This window comes from Schistocerca cancellata, chromosome 9 (assembly GCF_023864275.1).
Source record: "Schistocerca cancellata isolate TAMUIC-IGC-003103 chromosome 9, iqSchCanc2.1, whole genome shotgun sequence".
Classification (NCBI taxonomy): Eukaryota; Metazoa; Arthropoda; class Insecta; order Orthoptera; family Acrididae; genus Schistocerca; species Schistocerca cancellata.
In genome coordinates, this window is record NC_064634.1 from 101,903,481 (window position 1) to 101,917,465 (window position 13,985).

The following is a 13,985-nucleotide window of genomic DNA, read 5'->3' on the forward strand; positions in this document are numbered from 1 at the left end:
CAACTGTGGTTCTGATCGGTAGTAGACGGAAATGCTGTTATAGCTTGAATTGCAAATCGTGACAAATAAATAAAAACACCTATAGCCATCGTTATGATTTTGTTTTATTTTGTCGCTACCAGTTTCAACGTTTCAGTGCGTCATCTTCGGCCTGTTTTTGATGTGATACAGGTTAATAAGATCCCCACGCATAACACATCAGTTGCCAGCATTACTGGATACGCAGATAATGTGTCAGCACTCCAACCATCAACTGAGTTGGCAGTTGATGGTTGGAGTGCTGACACATTATCTGTATATCCAGTAACGCTGGCAACTGATGTGTTATGCGTGGGGATCATATCAAGCTGTATCGCATGAAAAACAGCCTGAAGATGACGCACTGAAGCGTTGAAACTGGTAGCGACAAAATAAAATAAAATCATAAGGACGGCTGTTGGTGTTTTTATTTATTTGTCACGATAGTAAACGGCCGTCGTCCCAGAGACGACCTGCTAAGAGGATCGACACACAAAAGCTTGAATTGCAAATGTCTTGTACCTCTCAGTACCGTAATTTTGGTGGTACCTGCGATGGCCTCCCCCCACCCCCCCACCCCCGGCCCCTTTTTTTCTCAGCACTTACAGGTAAGCTAAAGGGCTGGACAGCCCTGTTTCCAACATACTACACTTCAGTTAAATGTACATCCAATACCGTTTTCCATACCCCAGACAACGCCCTCCGCAGGATGTGGGGAACACGAGTGGCGCGACGTCACGAGACAGGGGACGTCAGGGAAGGGAATAAGCCGGCAGAGGCGGGCAGCCACTCACCGACACACACTTCCGGAGGCGGCGAGGCTCCTGCGGTACGCGGAAGCGCACAACTCGGCCCCCCAACCTAACGGGAGGCTGCATCTGGACGGCCATGCGGCGGCTGCCTCCTACCGGCTACCTGCTAGCGGCTGCAGCCTTCGTCGCCACTACAGCCACTGCCACACGCACAGGTGGCGTCGCGACGGCCGGGCGGGAGGCGCCGAAGCCCAGCGACCGGCGCCGCTGCCTGGCTTCCCCCAACCTAATACACCAGGCGAGCCTGCCTGCCTGCCTTAAAGCGACTACCGCCGCCCGGTACGCAGCTGTCTGCGTTCCTCCACATGTCTCGCCCTCACGGAGACAGAACCACGCTACTGGGCCCGTTTTGTATCCCGGGTGAACAAGTTGTCAAATGAAACTTCCTGACAGATTGAAACTGTCTGCCGGACCGAGACTCGAACTCGGGACTTTGCCTTTCGGGGCAAGTGCTCTACCAACTGAGCTACCCAAGCACGATTCACGACCGGTCCTCACAGCTTCAAATCTGCCAGTACCTCGTCTGGCAAAGTCCCGAGTTCGAGTCTCGTTCCGGCACACAGTTTTAATCTGTCAGGGAGTTTCATACCAGCGCACACTCCACTGAAGAGTGAAAATCTCATTCTGGAAACATCCCCTAGGCTGTGGCTAAGCCATGTCTCCGCAATATCCTTTCTTCCAGGAGTGCTACTTCTGCAAGGTTTGCAGAAGAGCTTCTGTGAGGTACTGGCAGATTTGGAGCTGTGAGGACGGGTCGTGAGTCGTGCTTGGGTAGCTCAGTTGGTAGAGCACTTGCCCGCGAAAGGCAAAGTCCCGAGTTCGAGTCTCGGTCCGGCACACAGTTTTAATCTTTCAGGAAGTTTGCTGGCCGGAGTTGCCGAGAGGTTCTAGCCGCTTCAGTGTGGAACCGCACGACCGCTATGGTCGCAGGTTCGAATCCTGCCTCGGGCATGGATGTGTGTCATGTCCTTAGGTTACTTAGGTTTAAGTAGTTCTACGTTCTAGTGGACTGATGACCTCAGATGTTAAGTCCCATAGTGCTCAGAGGCATTTGAACAATTTTTTTTGTCAGGAAGTTCCATATCAGCGCACACTCCGCTGCAGAGTGAAAATCTCATTTTGGAAGTTGTCAAATACTATACTTAAGGACGGGCTAGATAAACTGATATAACATACACTGACGAAAAAACTGATCGCAACTCCAACAAGGAGTTGGGCGACAGAAACGAAAGTTGGCAGGCGTGTTTATACACCTGAAAGATGATGTCTATTAAAATTTTGCGCCAGTCGCGGAAGAGTGGCATTAGGAGCACCACTACGAGGACGCAAATCAAGTTCGCTTTAAATACACGCTGTAACAGTCGTGAGCGTTGGTTACCTCTGGTGAGATGATGATGGTGAACAACGCCTTTAACGCGACAAAGACACTATTATCAACACCGCACTAACTTTAAACCAGGTCGTGTAATATGGCTACGGTAAGTTGGATGTTCCTACTGCGATACTGCAGAAAGACTTGGCAGGAATGTACCAACTGTACACGACTCCAAGCAGTTGTGGTCACAGGAATGTACAGTCGCAATCGCAAGAAGACCGGGCTCCGGATGGCCACGTAGCACTGCCGAGAGGGAAGACCCTCGTGTTCGACATATGGCTCCGGCGCATCGTACTGCATCTGCAGCAGCAATTTGAGCGCAGGTGGTACCATAGTGACAGAAGGAACTGTTAGAAACAGGTTACTTCAAGGACAGCTCCGAGCCATGCGCCCTCTAGCGTGCATTCCAGTGGCGCCAAACAACGGCCATTTGAGACTTCTGTGGTCTCAAGGGAGAGCCCATTGGAGGCCAGGGTGGAGATCTGCTGTGTTTTCTGATAAAAGTTGACTCGGTGCCAGTAATGGCCGTGTGTGTGTTAGAAGCAGGCCAGTCGAGGGCCTGCAACCGATCTCTCTTCTTGCTAGACAAACTGGACTTACACCTGGAGTTACGGTCTGGAGAGCGATTTCTTATGACATCAGGAGCACTCTCGCAGTTATCCGACGCACCCTGACTACAAATTTGCACGTCAGTCTGGTGATTCGACCTGTTGTGCTGCCATTCGTGAACAGCGTGCCAGGCGGTGATTCCCAGAAGGACAAAACTCGCCCAAATGCTGTTTTTGTAATGCAGCATGCTCTGCAGAGAGCCGACATGTTCCCTTGGTCTTCTTGATCACCAGATCTGTCTCCCGTCGAGCACACACGGGACATCATCACAACTCCAGCGTCATTCGCAGTCAGGCAGCAGTAGCCGGCCGAGACACAAGCAGCAACAGGCAAGTAACCGATTTTGTGACTTTTACGAGTTCCTAACCAAGAGCGAATTTTATAATATCATCTGTGTCCTTTAATAGTTTACTTTCTAGAGCTTCTGCGTATGTATTTAATATCCAATAGCCACGTTTTCGTTTGAGTCGGAAATACACTCCTAGAAATTGAAATAAGAACACCGTGAATTCATTGTCCCAGGAAGGGGAAACTTTATTGACACATTCCTGGGGTCAGATACATCACATGATCACACTGACAGAACCACAGGCACATAGACACAGGCAACAGAGCATGCACAATGTCGGCACTAGTACAGTGTATATCCACCTTTCGCAGCAATGCAGGCTGCTATTCTCCCATGGAGACGATCGTAGAGATGCTGGATGTAGTCCTGTGGAACGGCTTGCCATGCAATTTCCACCTGGCGCCTCAGTTGGATCAGCGTTCGTGCTGGACGTGCAGACCGCGTGAGACGACGCTTCATCCAGTCCCAAACATGCTCAATGGGGGACAGATCCGGAGATCTTGCTGGCCAGGGTAGTTGACTTGCACCTTCTAGAGCACGTTGGGTGGCACGGGATACATGCGGACGTGCATTGTCCTGTTGGAACAGCAAGTTCCCTTGTCGGTCTAGGAATGGTAGAACGATGGGTTCGATGACGGTTTGGATGTACCGTGCACTATTCAGTGTCCCCTCGACGATCACCAGTGGTGTACGGCCAGTGTAGGAGATCGCTCCCCACACCATGATGCCGGGTGTTGGCGCTGTGTGCCTCGGTCGTATGCAGTCCTGATTGTGGCGCTCACCTGCACGGCGCCAAACACGCATACGACCAGCATTGGCACCAAGGCAGAAGCGACTCTCATCGCTGAAGACGACACGTCTCCATTCGTCCCTCCATTCACGCCTGTCGCGACACCACTGGAGGCGGGCTGCACGATGTTGGGGCGTGAGCGGAAGACGGCCTAACGGTGTGCGGGACCGTAGCCCAGCTTCATGGAGACGGTTGCGAATGGTCCTCGCCGATACCCCAGGAGCAACAGTGTCCCTAATTTGCTGGGAAGTGGCGGTGCGGTCCCCTACGGCACTGCGTAGGATCCTACGGTCTTGGCGTGCATCCGTGCGTCGCTGCGGTCCGGTCCCAGGTCGACGGGCACGTGCGCCTTCCGCCGACCACTGGCGACAACATCGATGTACTGTGGAGACCTCACGCCCCACGTGTTGAGCAATTCGGCGGTACGTCCACCCGGCCTCCCGCATGCCCACTATACGCCCTCGCTCAAAGTCCGTCAACTGCACATACGGTTCACGTCCACGCTGTCGCGGCATGCTACCAGTGTTAAAGACTGCGATGGAGCTCCGTATGCCACGGCAAACTGGCTGACACTGACGGCGGCGGTGCACAAATGCTGCGCAGCTAGCGCCATTCGACGGCCAACACCGCGGTTCCTGGTGTGTCCGCTGTGCCGTGCGTGTGATCATGGCTTGTACAGCCCTCTCGCAGTGTCCGGAGCAAGTATGGTGGGTCTGACACACCGGTGTCAATGTGTTCTTTTTTCCATTTCCAGGAGTGTATTACAAGTTCCTAATGAGAGGCGAATTATTTACTTTAACTGATGGCTTCGGTAGTTAGGTATTTGAATCTCTGTGCATTGATCTAATTTATTACGCAGTTCCTGCGTTTTCGTCAGGGTCTGCAGTAGAGTTTCGCAGCACGTGCCGATAGTCAGTTTATCTGCATAGTTTAGTTTTCCACGGTCTTTAGTATGGACAGGGACTGCGATTGTTGTGTGCCGATGCGAGCCGAGTTAGTGACACTTCGCTCTCAGCTTCAGGCTGTGATGCCTTCGGTTAGACAGCTTGAGGCTGCAATGGATGGGCACCACTGTTGTGGGCCGGCCGTGGGGATCCAACGGACGTCCAGCACGTCAGAGTCCTCCGATCGGTCCTCACCGGTGGCCAGCCTAGTTACTGCTCGCACTGAGGCTGACCCCTCACCTGTGGTCGAGTGGGAGGTCGCCCTGGGGCGCAGCAGGTGGCGAAAAACTTCCCAGGCAGCCGCACGTAAGGCCTCTCCGGTTTGTCTGACAAACAGCTTCCAGGTGCTATCTGTGGCCGACACTGTCGCTGAGCCAGATGCTGTCGCCTGTCCTGTTTCAGAGGAAACCTCTCAGCCTGCAAGATTCGGACAATCAGAGGTTGGGATAATTGGTAATTGGGTGCTCTAACGTTAGGCGCGTTATGGGGCCACTTAGTCACATGGCTGCCAAGAAGGGAAAGAAAACCAATGTGCACTCCGTGTGCATACCGGGTGGAGTCATTGCAGACTTGGAACGGGTCCTCCTGGATGCCATGAAGAGCACAGGGTGCAGCCTACTGCAGGTGGTTGCTCACGTCGGTACAAATTATGTGTGTCACTTTGGATCAGAAGAGATTCTCTGATTTCGAGCGGCTGACAGAGGTAGTAAAGGCTGCCAGTCTTGCTTGCAAGATGAAAGCAGAGCTGACCATTTGCAGCATAGTCGACAGGACCGATAGCAGAGCTCCGGTACAGAGCCGAGTGGAGGGTCTGAATCAGAGGCTCAGACGGTTCTGCGACCGTGTAGGCTGCAGATTCCTCGACTTGCACCAAAGGGTGATTGGGTTTCGGGTTCCACTGAATACGTCAGGTGTCCACTACAAGCAGGAGGCGGCTGCACTGGTACCAGGGGCTGCGTGGCGTGGTTCAAATGGTTCAGATAGCTCTGAGCACTATGGGACTTAACATCTGAGGTCATCAGTCCCCTAGAATTTAGAATTACTTAAACCTAACAAACCTAAGGACATCACATACATCCATGCTCGAGGCAGGATTCGAACCTGCGACCGTAGCAGTAGCACGGTTCTGAACTGAAGCGCCTAGAACCGCTGGCCTCTGTGGCCTGGACTGGGCGGTTTTTTAGGTTAGAGGGTCTCGCGAAAACACAAAAGGGCTTCAGTCGCAAAGGGAGCAGGTCGAACACAGGAAGAACGTAGATACAGGAACCATCGGTATAACAGTGATAAACTGACGTAGCTCCAAGCGCTAATAGAAAGCACTCATGCTCAAATCGTTATAGGCACTGAAAGCTGGATAAAGCCAGTGAGAAGCTCAGCCAAAATTTTTGCGAAGAACCTAACGGTGTTCCGATAGCATAGGCTAAACACGGTTGGCGGTGGCGTGTTTGTTGTTGTTAGAAGCAGTTTATCTTGTCGCGAAATTATAGTAGATAGTTTCTGTGAATTACTATGGACAGAGGTCATTGCTGGCAACCGGAATAAAATAATAATTGGATCCTTTTGCCGACCTTCCAATTCAGATGACCAGTTGCTGAAAGGTTCAAGGAAAACTTGAGTTTGATCTCAAACACGTACCCGACTCTTACGATTATAGTTGGTGGTGACTTTAATTTACCCTCGATACGTTGGCGAAAATACATGTTTAATTCCGGAGGCACGCATAAAACATCATCCGAAATTGTGCTAAAAGCATTCTCTGAAAATTATTTCGAGCAACTGGTTCTTCAGACCACGAGAATAGTAAACGGTTGTGAAAACAGACTTGACCTCTTTGCAACAAATAATGCTGAGTTACTAACGAGCATCAAAACTGAGACAGGGATTGGTGAACACAGGGTTGTCGTAGCCAGAATGAATATTGTAACCCGAAATCCTCCAAAAATAAACGAAAAATATACCTATTAAAAAAAGAAAGAAATTCACTTGACGCCTTCCTGAGAGACAATCTCCATTCCTTCGAAATTAATAATATAAGTGTAGACCAGATGTGGCTTGAATTCAAAGAAAAATTATCGGCGGCAATTGAGAGATTTATACCAAATAAATTAACAAACGACGGAGCTGATCCTCCTTGGTACACAAAACTGGTCAGAACACTGTTGCAAAAACAACGAAGCAAACATGCCAAATTTAAACTAACGCAAAATCCCCAACATTGGCGATCTTTTACAGAAGCTCAAAATTTAGCGCGGACTTCAATGCGAGATGCTTATAATAATTTCCACAACGAAACTTTGTCTCGAAACCTGGCAGAAAATCCAAAGAAATTCTGGTCGCATGTGAAGTACGTTAGCGGCAAGAAGCAACTTACATCACTTAATAAAAGCAAGTCTTCTGGTTCAGACTGTATAGCAATTAGGTTCCTTTCAGAGTATGCTGATGCATTAGCTCCATACTTAACGATCACATACAACCGCTCGCTCGACGAAAGATCCGTGCCCAAGACTGGAAAGTTGCAGGGGTCACACCAATATTGAAGAGAGGTCGTGGCAGTAATTCACTTAATTACAGGCTTATATCATTAACGTCGATATGTAGCAGGATTCTGGAACATATATTGTGTTCGCACATTATGAATTACCTCGAAGAAAACGGTCTATTGACACACAGTCAACATGGGTTTAGGAAATATCGTTCTTGTAAAAAACACAACTAGCACTTTATTCGCATGAAGTGTCGAGTGCTATTTACAAGGGATTTCAGATCGATTGCGTATTTCTCGATTTCCGCAAGGCTTTTGACACTGTACCACACAAGCAGCTTGTAGTGAGATTGCGTGATAATGGAATATCGTGTCAGTTATGTGACTGGATTTGTAATTTCCTGCTAGAGAAGTCACAGTTTGTAGTAATTGACGGAAAGTCATCCAGTAAAACAGAAATGATTCCTGGCTCTCCTCAAGGTAGTGTTATAAGCCCTGTGGTGTTCCTTATCTATATGAATGATTTGGGAGACAATCTGAGCAGCCGTCTTAGGTTGCTTGCAGATGACGATGTCGTTTAGCGACTAATGAAGTCATCAGAAGATCAAAACAAATTGCAAAACAATTTAGAAAAAATATCTGAATGGTGCGAAAAGTGGCAGTTGACCCCAAGTAACAAAAGTGTGAGGTCATCCACATGAGTGCTAAAAGAAATCCGTTAAACTTCGGTTACACGATAAATCAGTCTAATCTAAAAGCCGTAAATTCAACTAAATATTACAATTACAAACAACTTAAATTGGAAGGAACACACAGAAAATGTTGTGGGGAAGGCTAACCAAAGACTGCGTTTTACTGGCAGGACACTTAGAAAATGTAACAGATCTACTAAGGAGACTGCCTACACTACGCTCGTCCGTTCTCTTTTAGAATACTTCTGCGCAGTGTGGGATCCTTACGAGATAGGACTGACGGAGTACATCGAAAAAGTTCAAAGGAGGGCAGCACGTTTTGTATTATCGCGAATGCGTAAATATTTCGTTGTCACCGACATACATAGGGAGAAAGGATCACCATAACAAAATAAGGGAAATCAGAGCTCGTACGGAAAGATATAAGTGTTTGTTCTTTCCGCGCGCTATACGAGATTGGAATAATAGAGAATTGTTAAGGTGGTTCAATGAACTCTCTGCTAGGCACTTAAATGTGGTTTCCAGAGTATCCATGTTGATGTAGATTCTCATTCAGCATTAACCGCCCCTGTACTGCTGGACCAAGTGCAACAGGTATAGCACTCCATCCCACAAAATGACATCTGTCACGTGAACAAGCCAATAATCTGGCGGTCGCACCGGTTGTTAGTGTACCAGCTTTTCACGTTTGCAATAGCTTACTTCGCGCTTACATCATGCTGTGATCTTCCAATCTAAATTACTTAATTATGTTCCCTAGACAAACGTATTCCCGAAATTTCATTACTCCACAGTAACTATGGCTTGGCTCTGAGCACTATGGGACTTAACATCTATGGTCATCAGTCCCCTAGAACTTAGAACTACTTAAACCTAACTAACCTAAGGACAGCACACAACACCCAGCCATCACGAGGCAGAGAAAATCCCTGACCCCGCCGGGAATCGAACCCGGGAACCCGGGCGTGGGAAGCGAGAACGCTACCCCACGACCACAGTAACTATGTTTCGATGTTGCGATCTTTTTCCCGTCAGAGAAAATGCTCTCAGCAGAGCCCGATCACGGAGCTGTTAACAAAGTAAGAAAATGAAAATTCATAAGATAACGGCCGTTCATCGACTGACTAATTGAGACATGGCTTTTCAACGTCGGTATTGCAATCTGCACATGATGGAGATGCCAGTCCTGAAATGCTCTTTTTTCTGATGAGACATGACTGAATTTATCGCCGTAGATGAACTAGTAAGACAATCGCCGTCTCATAAGGCTCATCAAGAGCTTCTGCACGATGTGAAAAGAGGGCGTGGTGTGCAGTTAGTGCAACACGAAGCACTGGACCGACGTTTTACGAGCGGATCATTACATCTGATCAGTACATGATGCATGTATTGCAATTTTTTGTGCAGAGAACCGATAGCTAATGAAAAGACCAACTGTTATTTCATGCAGGAGAACGTAAGAGCACACATGAACTTTCCATTCACGACGCACTACGTGGTGTTAGGTTTTGTTGACAGGAACTATGTGCAGATATTAACAACGAGTAATTTGATCACAAGAGAGAAGGGTGTATAACTATGTTCCTAATCTATACTTGTAAAATATACGTCTTTACAAGCAGAGAAATTACGCTAGTGTGACACTTTAGTACCTTCAATTGATAGCGGTATTGACAAAAATGGGTCAAATGGCTCTGAGCACTATGGGACTCAACTTCTGAGGTCATCAGTCCCCTAGAACTTAGAACTACTTACACCTAACTAACCTAAGGACATCACACACATCCATGCCCGAGGCAGGATTCGAACCTGCGATCGTAGCGGTCGCGCGGTTCCAGACTGTAGCGCCTAGAACCGCTCGGCCAGTCAGGCCGGCGCGGTATTGACACATAAGGTCTCTGACTTGTAATTAAGTCGAAGTACAGTTGTTTGTGAGCTGTCAGTCGTGGTTCGAATGTGACATTTTTCAACTCTTGAAAGGTTGGACGCAGTGTATAACTTTATGGATGGTCTGAACAATGCTTAAATTGTAGTGCATTGAGTTCAGTAGTCGAGTTCCAGGTTTTGGCAGTATGCAGAACGAATTGGAACATGATGTAAACATCCATACGTACACAATAATTGTTTAAGTCTTTTAAGTTCTTTATAAGTTACTGTAAGGTGTACAATTCTTGATCGTTGTATTTTTACGAAAGCCTGTTTACGTTTGTAACCAAGTGCCTAATGGTGGCTAGAAAGAATCGAAATTAGTAGCAGTAATGATTTTTTTGAGCAGCTGCATTGGTCCAACATGGGTTCGATAAATGTCTGCAAGCTGTGGGTCACCAACTACTGAAAATAGTTACATCATTCTTTAGACAGTTATTTGAAGCTTATTTCCACGCTTTTACGTCCACGTACGTTAAGGATAGGTGACGTAATACCCGAACCCGTAGGACATAAACGTTCTAAAATTGTTGCGCAAAATACGGCCCCGCACAGCGCGACCGACAAAGATAAAATTTATCTAGGTTTGAAATTTCAGCTCTTTCGTATATCAGTGTCGTACGCAGCGCTGTCTGCGTCTAATAATAAAACAACCACAACCAGCGGGCACTAGCGCGGACGCGAACATCCTCAATAGAATAGGTGGAATCTCTGTCGGAAGCATTGATGTTCTGTCGGATGCAGGATCGTATCTGGACACTGCTCTGGTCTGTTACAGACAAGCATTTCATTTCCATGCCGAGTTTCCGCTACAGAGCAATGGTACTCCATTACGAACAAAAGGAACAATTCAAATGCATTTGTAGCATTTTTACGAGCCTTCAACCATTCTCCTGGAATTGTATTAATGATCGTCCGACTATGTGTATGAACGACACTTCAGGGGTCTCTACGGTATGGCACGAGCGCTGTAATTAGCCAGAGGACGCGCCCAGAGTCTTGCACAGTGAGAGCGACGATACAAAATGTTTGTACTGGTGGAAATAATGTCACTGTTGTATGTGTCGCGGCTGATATGTAACACAGGGCACATCAATACTAACGCTTCGTTGCTTCTGCTTTCATTACTAGCTTAGGGGGAAACCTACTTTCACATCTGCGAGTTGGGGTGCATAGGACTGATAACCTAAAGCCATTTACAGATAATAAGGGGCATTCACCACCAACCATTGCACCAAATTTCACCTCTGCTATCGCACAGTCCCAGAAATAGTGCTTTGGCTCAAGTCTGAAAACACTTTCTTTCGCCTAAAATCGTGCTGAAACCTAGGCGTTATGTTTTCGATTTTCTAAGTCTGGAAAACAGATACTAACAGAATGTATTACTAATAATACCTTCTGCCTACTAAGACTGGATAGACAGCAAAGGAAATAATGTAGAAATGACCTGGAGTGCTCTTGGAAAGCTAAATAGAACTTTCAAAAGTCCATCAGCCTTTATTACCAAATTTGTGTTATAGCAGTAAGACATAAAGCATAAAAAACTAAAGGTTACCCAATGTGCAATGTAAGTTGGGAATTATTAGGAAAGAGAGGGAAAAAACACAAAAGGACCAGGGAAAAACTGGACTGGAACCCGTAATTATGATCGTAATGGAAGAAAAATGAATGTGTTCACTGGTGTAATACACTGAACATTTGGAAAATTTCGTACGTGATACCAGTCTATTTTAGCCAAAGAAACGACTGTAAAAATTATAGAATACTTTGCCTCCGAAAGTCTGTGTGTAAAGTATTTACAGAAATAATTTATAACCACATAAAAAGCGTAACAGAGACTGTGCTATTAGATGGAGAATGTGAAGTCTGGAAAGGCTGTTAATGAAATGATTAAACTTTGACCACAATAAGAATTTTAGAGAAACGACAAGAAACCAATATAGAGACACACATAATTTTCATCTTTTGAAAGTATGAGCAGAAGGAAACGGTGGTATATAATGACTAAAGCTGTACGTCCTATACATCTTATTGAAGCGATAAAAAGCTTATACAAGAACAAAAAAGAATAACAGAAGTTGACAATAATAAAACTGAAGAAATCACTATTAATAAGGAGGTTAAAAAAGATTGTGGTCTGTCACTAATCTTATTTAACGTGTCTACAGGAATGGTCAACATCCGGGATATGGCAGGACCGATCAATCGGAGCAAAAAGATCTGTTACAGTGAAAATGGGCACTAGAAACGCGCACCTTTAAGAGCTGTGAACACTGCTTCATCCTCGATACGGTGAAGGAAATCGCTTCAACTGTAAGCTCTGGGCTTTGCATATTTTAGGAGGAGACAGTGTGGACTAAAACAAGAAGAAAACTGCCTACTAAACATGGGCTGTAAAGTGCGTACCTTAAAGGATATGACCACTTTTTTCCCGTAGAAGAGGTGTGTTTCACAGCAGCGAAGATGGACAAGTGCTCATAGCTCTTAATGTATTGATTTTGTAGCCCGTATTTACTAGACTTTTTACTTCGACTGATGATTTCTGTCATTTCCTGAACACTGACCATTCCTCCAAGGATGCCCTGCAGCAATGAATTGATTAATATCAGCAGACAGGAAGTAAATCTGGGCATTAGGGTCATAGAAACAAGAAATAAATGTGTTAATATCGTTTCGTGCGCAGACAGACCAACAAAAAAGAATGTATAAATTAGGAAAAAGAAAATATAAGCTTAATGTATCAATAAATAGAACTAAAATCATGATTCATCATGGGAATTGCCCCACCCGTTCAAAAAGAAATACAGATAATACCCCACTTCAACGGGTCTTTAGCTTTACTTTTTCACAATGTGATATAAAGTATGATATCGACAAGAACACAGAAAATAAGATTAATAAATATCAATCAATATGCGGACAGGTAAGCAAGCCGGCCGAGGTCGCCGAGCGGTTCTAGGCGCTACAGTCTGGAACCGCGCGACCGCTACGGTCGCAGGTTCGAATCCTGCCTCGGGCATGGATGTGTGTGATGTCCTTAGGTTAGTTAGGTTTAAGTAGTTCTAAGTCTAGGGGACTGATGACCTCAGAAGTTAAGTCCCATTGTGCTCAGAGCCATTTGAGCCATATGAACAGATAAGCAAAACAGACCAAAACAAAATACGGAAGGACACAAAATTAAAATCTCACAAAATAATGGCTAAATCTTTATTGCTGAAGTGTGTTCGGGATATATATACAGGGTGCTGTAAAATTCCCCTTACAAACTTCTGGCACTTGAAGAGAGATTGAGTACACAATATTTTGAACTGGAACCGTTGTCCGGAAACGTACAGTTTTCGTGCTACATTAGTTTGAAAACATGTTTGCTAGGTGGTATTTTAGATTAGATTACATCAGTACTTGTTCCATAGATCATGAATATGACACTTCGTAATGATGTGGAACGTGTCAGGTTAATAAAAAGTGTCTATACAAGATATTACATTACACAAAATATTACATGACACTTAATATTTCTTTTTTTGTGGGGGTTGGGGAAATTACCAACTTATATCAAAAAACTCATCTAATGAGTAGAAGGAGTTGCCATTAAGAGCTTCTTTTAATTTGCTTTTAAATGCTATATGGCTATCTGTCAGACTTTTGATGCTATTAGGTAAGTAACGAAAGACTTTCGTGGCAGCATAATTTACCCCTTTCTGAGCCAAAGTTAGATTTAACTTTGAGTAGTGAAGATCATCCTTTCTCCTAGTGTTGTAGCCATGTACACCGCTATTACTTTTGAATTCGTTCGGATTGTTAATAACAAATTTCATAAGTGAATATATATATATTGTGAGGCTACAGGGAAGGTCCCTAGCTCTTTAAATAAGTGTTCGCAGGACGATCTTGGATGGGCTCCAGCAATTATTCTGATTACACGCTTTTGTGCAATGTAACACTCTTTTACTCAATGATGAGTTACCCCAGAATATGATGCCATAGG

The 13,985-nt window shown here is 45.8% G+C and overlaps 1 protein-coding gene across 3 annotated transcripts in view; it reads right to left on the reverse strand.

Annotated features, from left to right (window-relative positions):
* LOC126100174 (TBC1 domain family member 4) overlaps positions 1–13,985 on the reverse strand; it is an 874,659-nt gene that overhangs the window by 366,583 nt on the left and 494,091 nt on the right. The window contains exon 1 of one of the 3 annotated variants that reach the window (XM_049910724.1): positions 813–943. The exons of the other annotated variants lie outside the window; for them this stretch is intronic. Coding sequence (XP_049766681.1) covers positions 813–908 — 96 coding nt within the window. The 5' untranslated portion in view covers positions 909–943. Of the gene's footprint in view, positions 1–812; positions 944–13,985 lie in introns of those variants that run through there. 3 annotated transcript variants of the gene reach the window in all.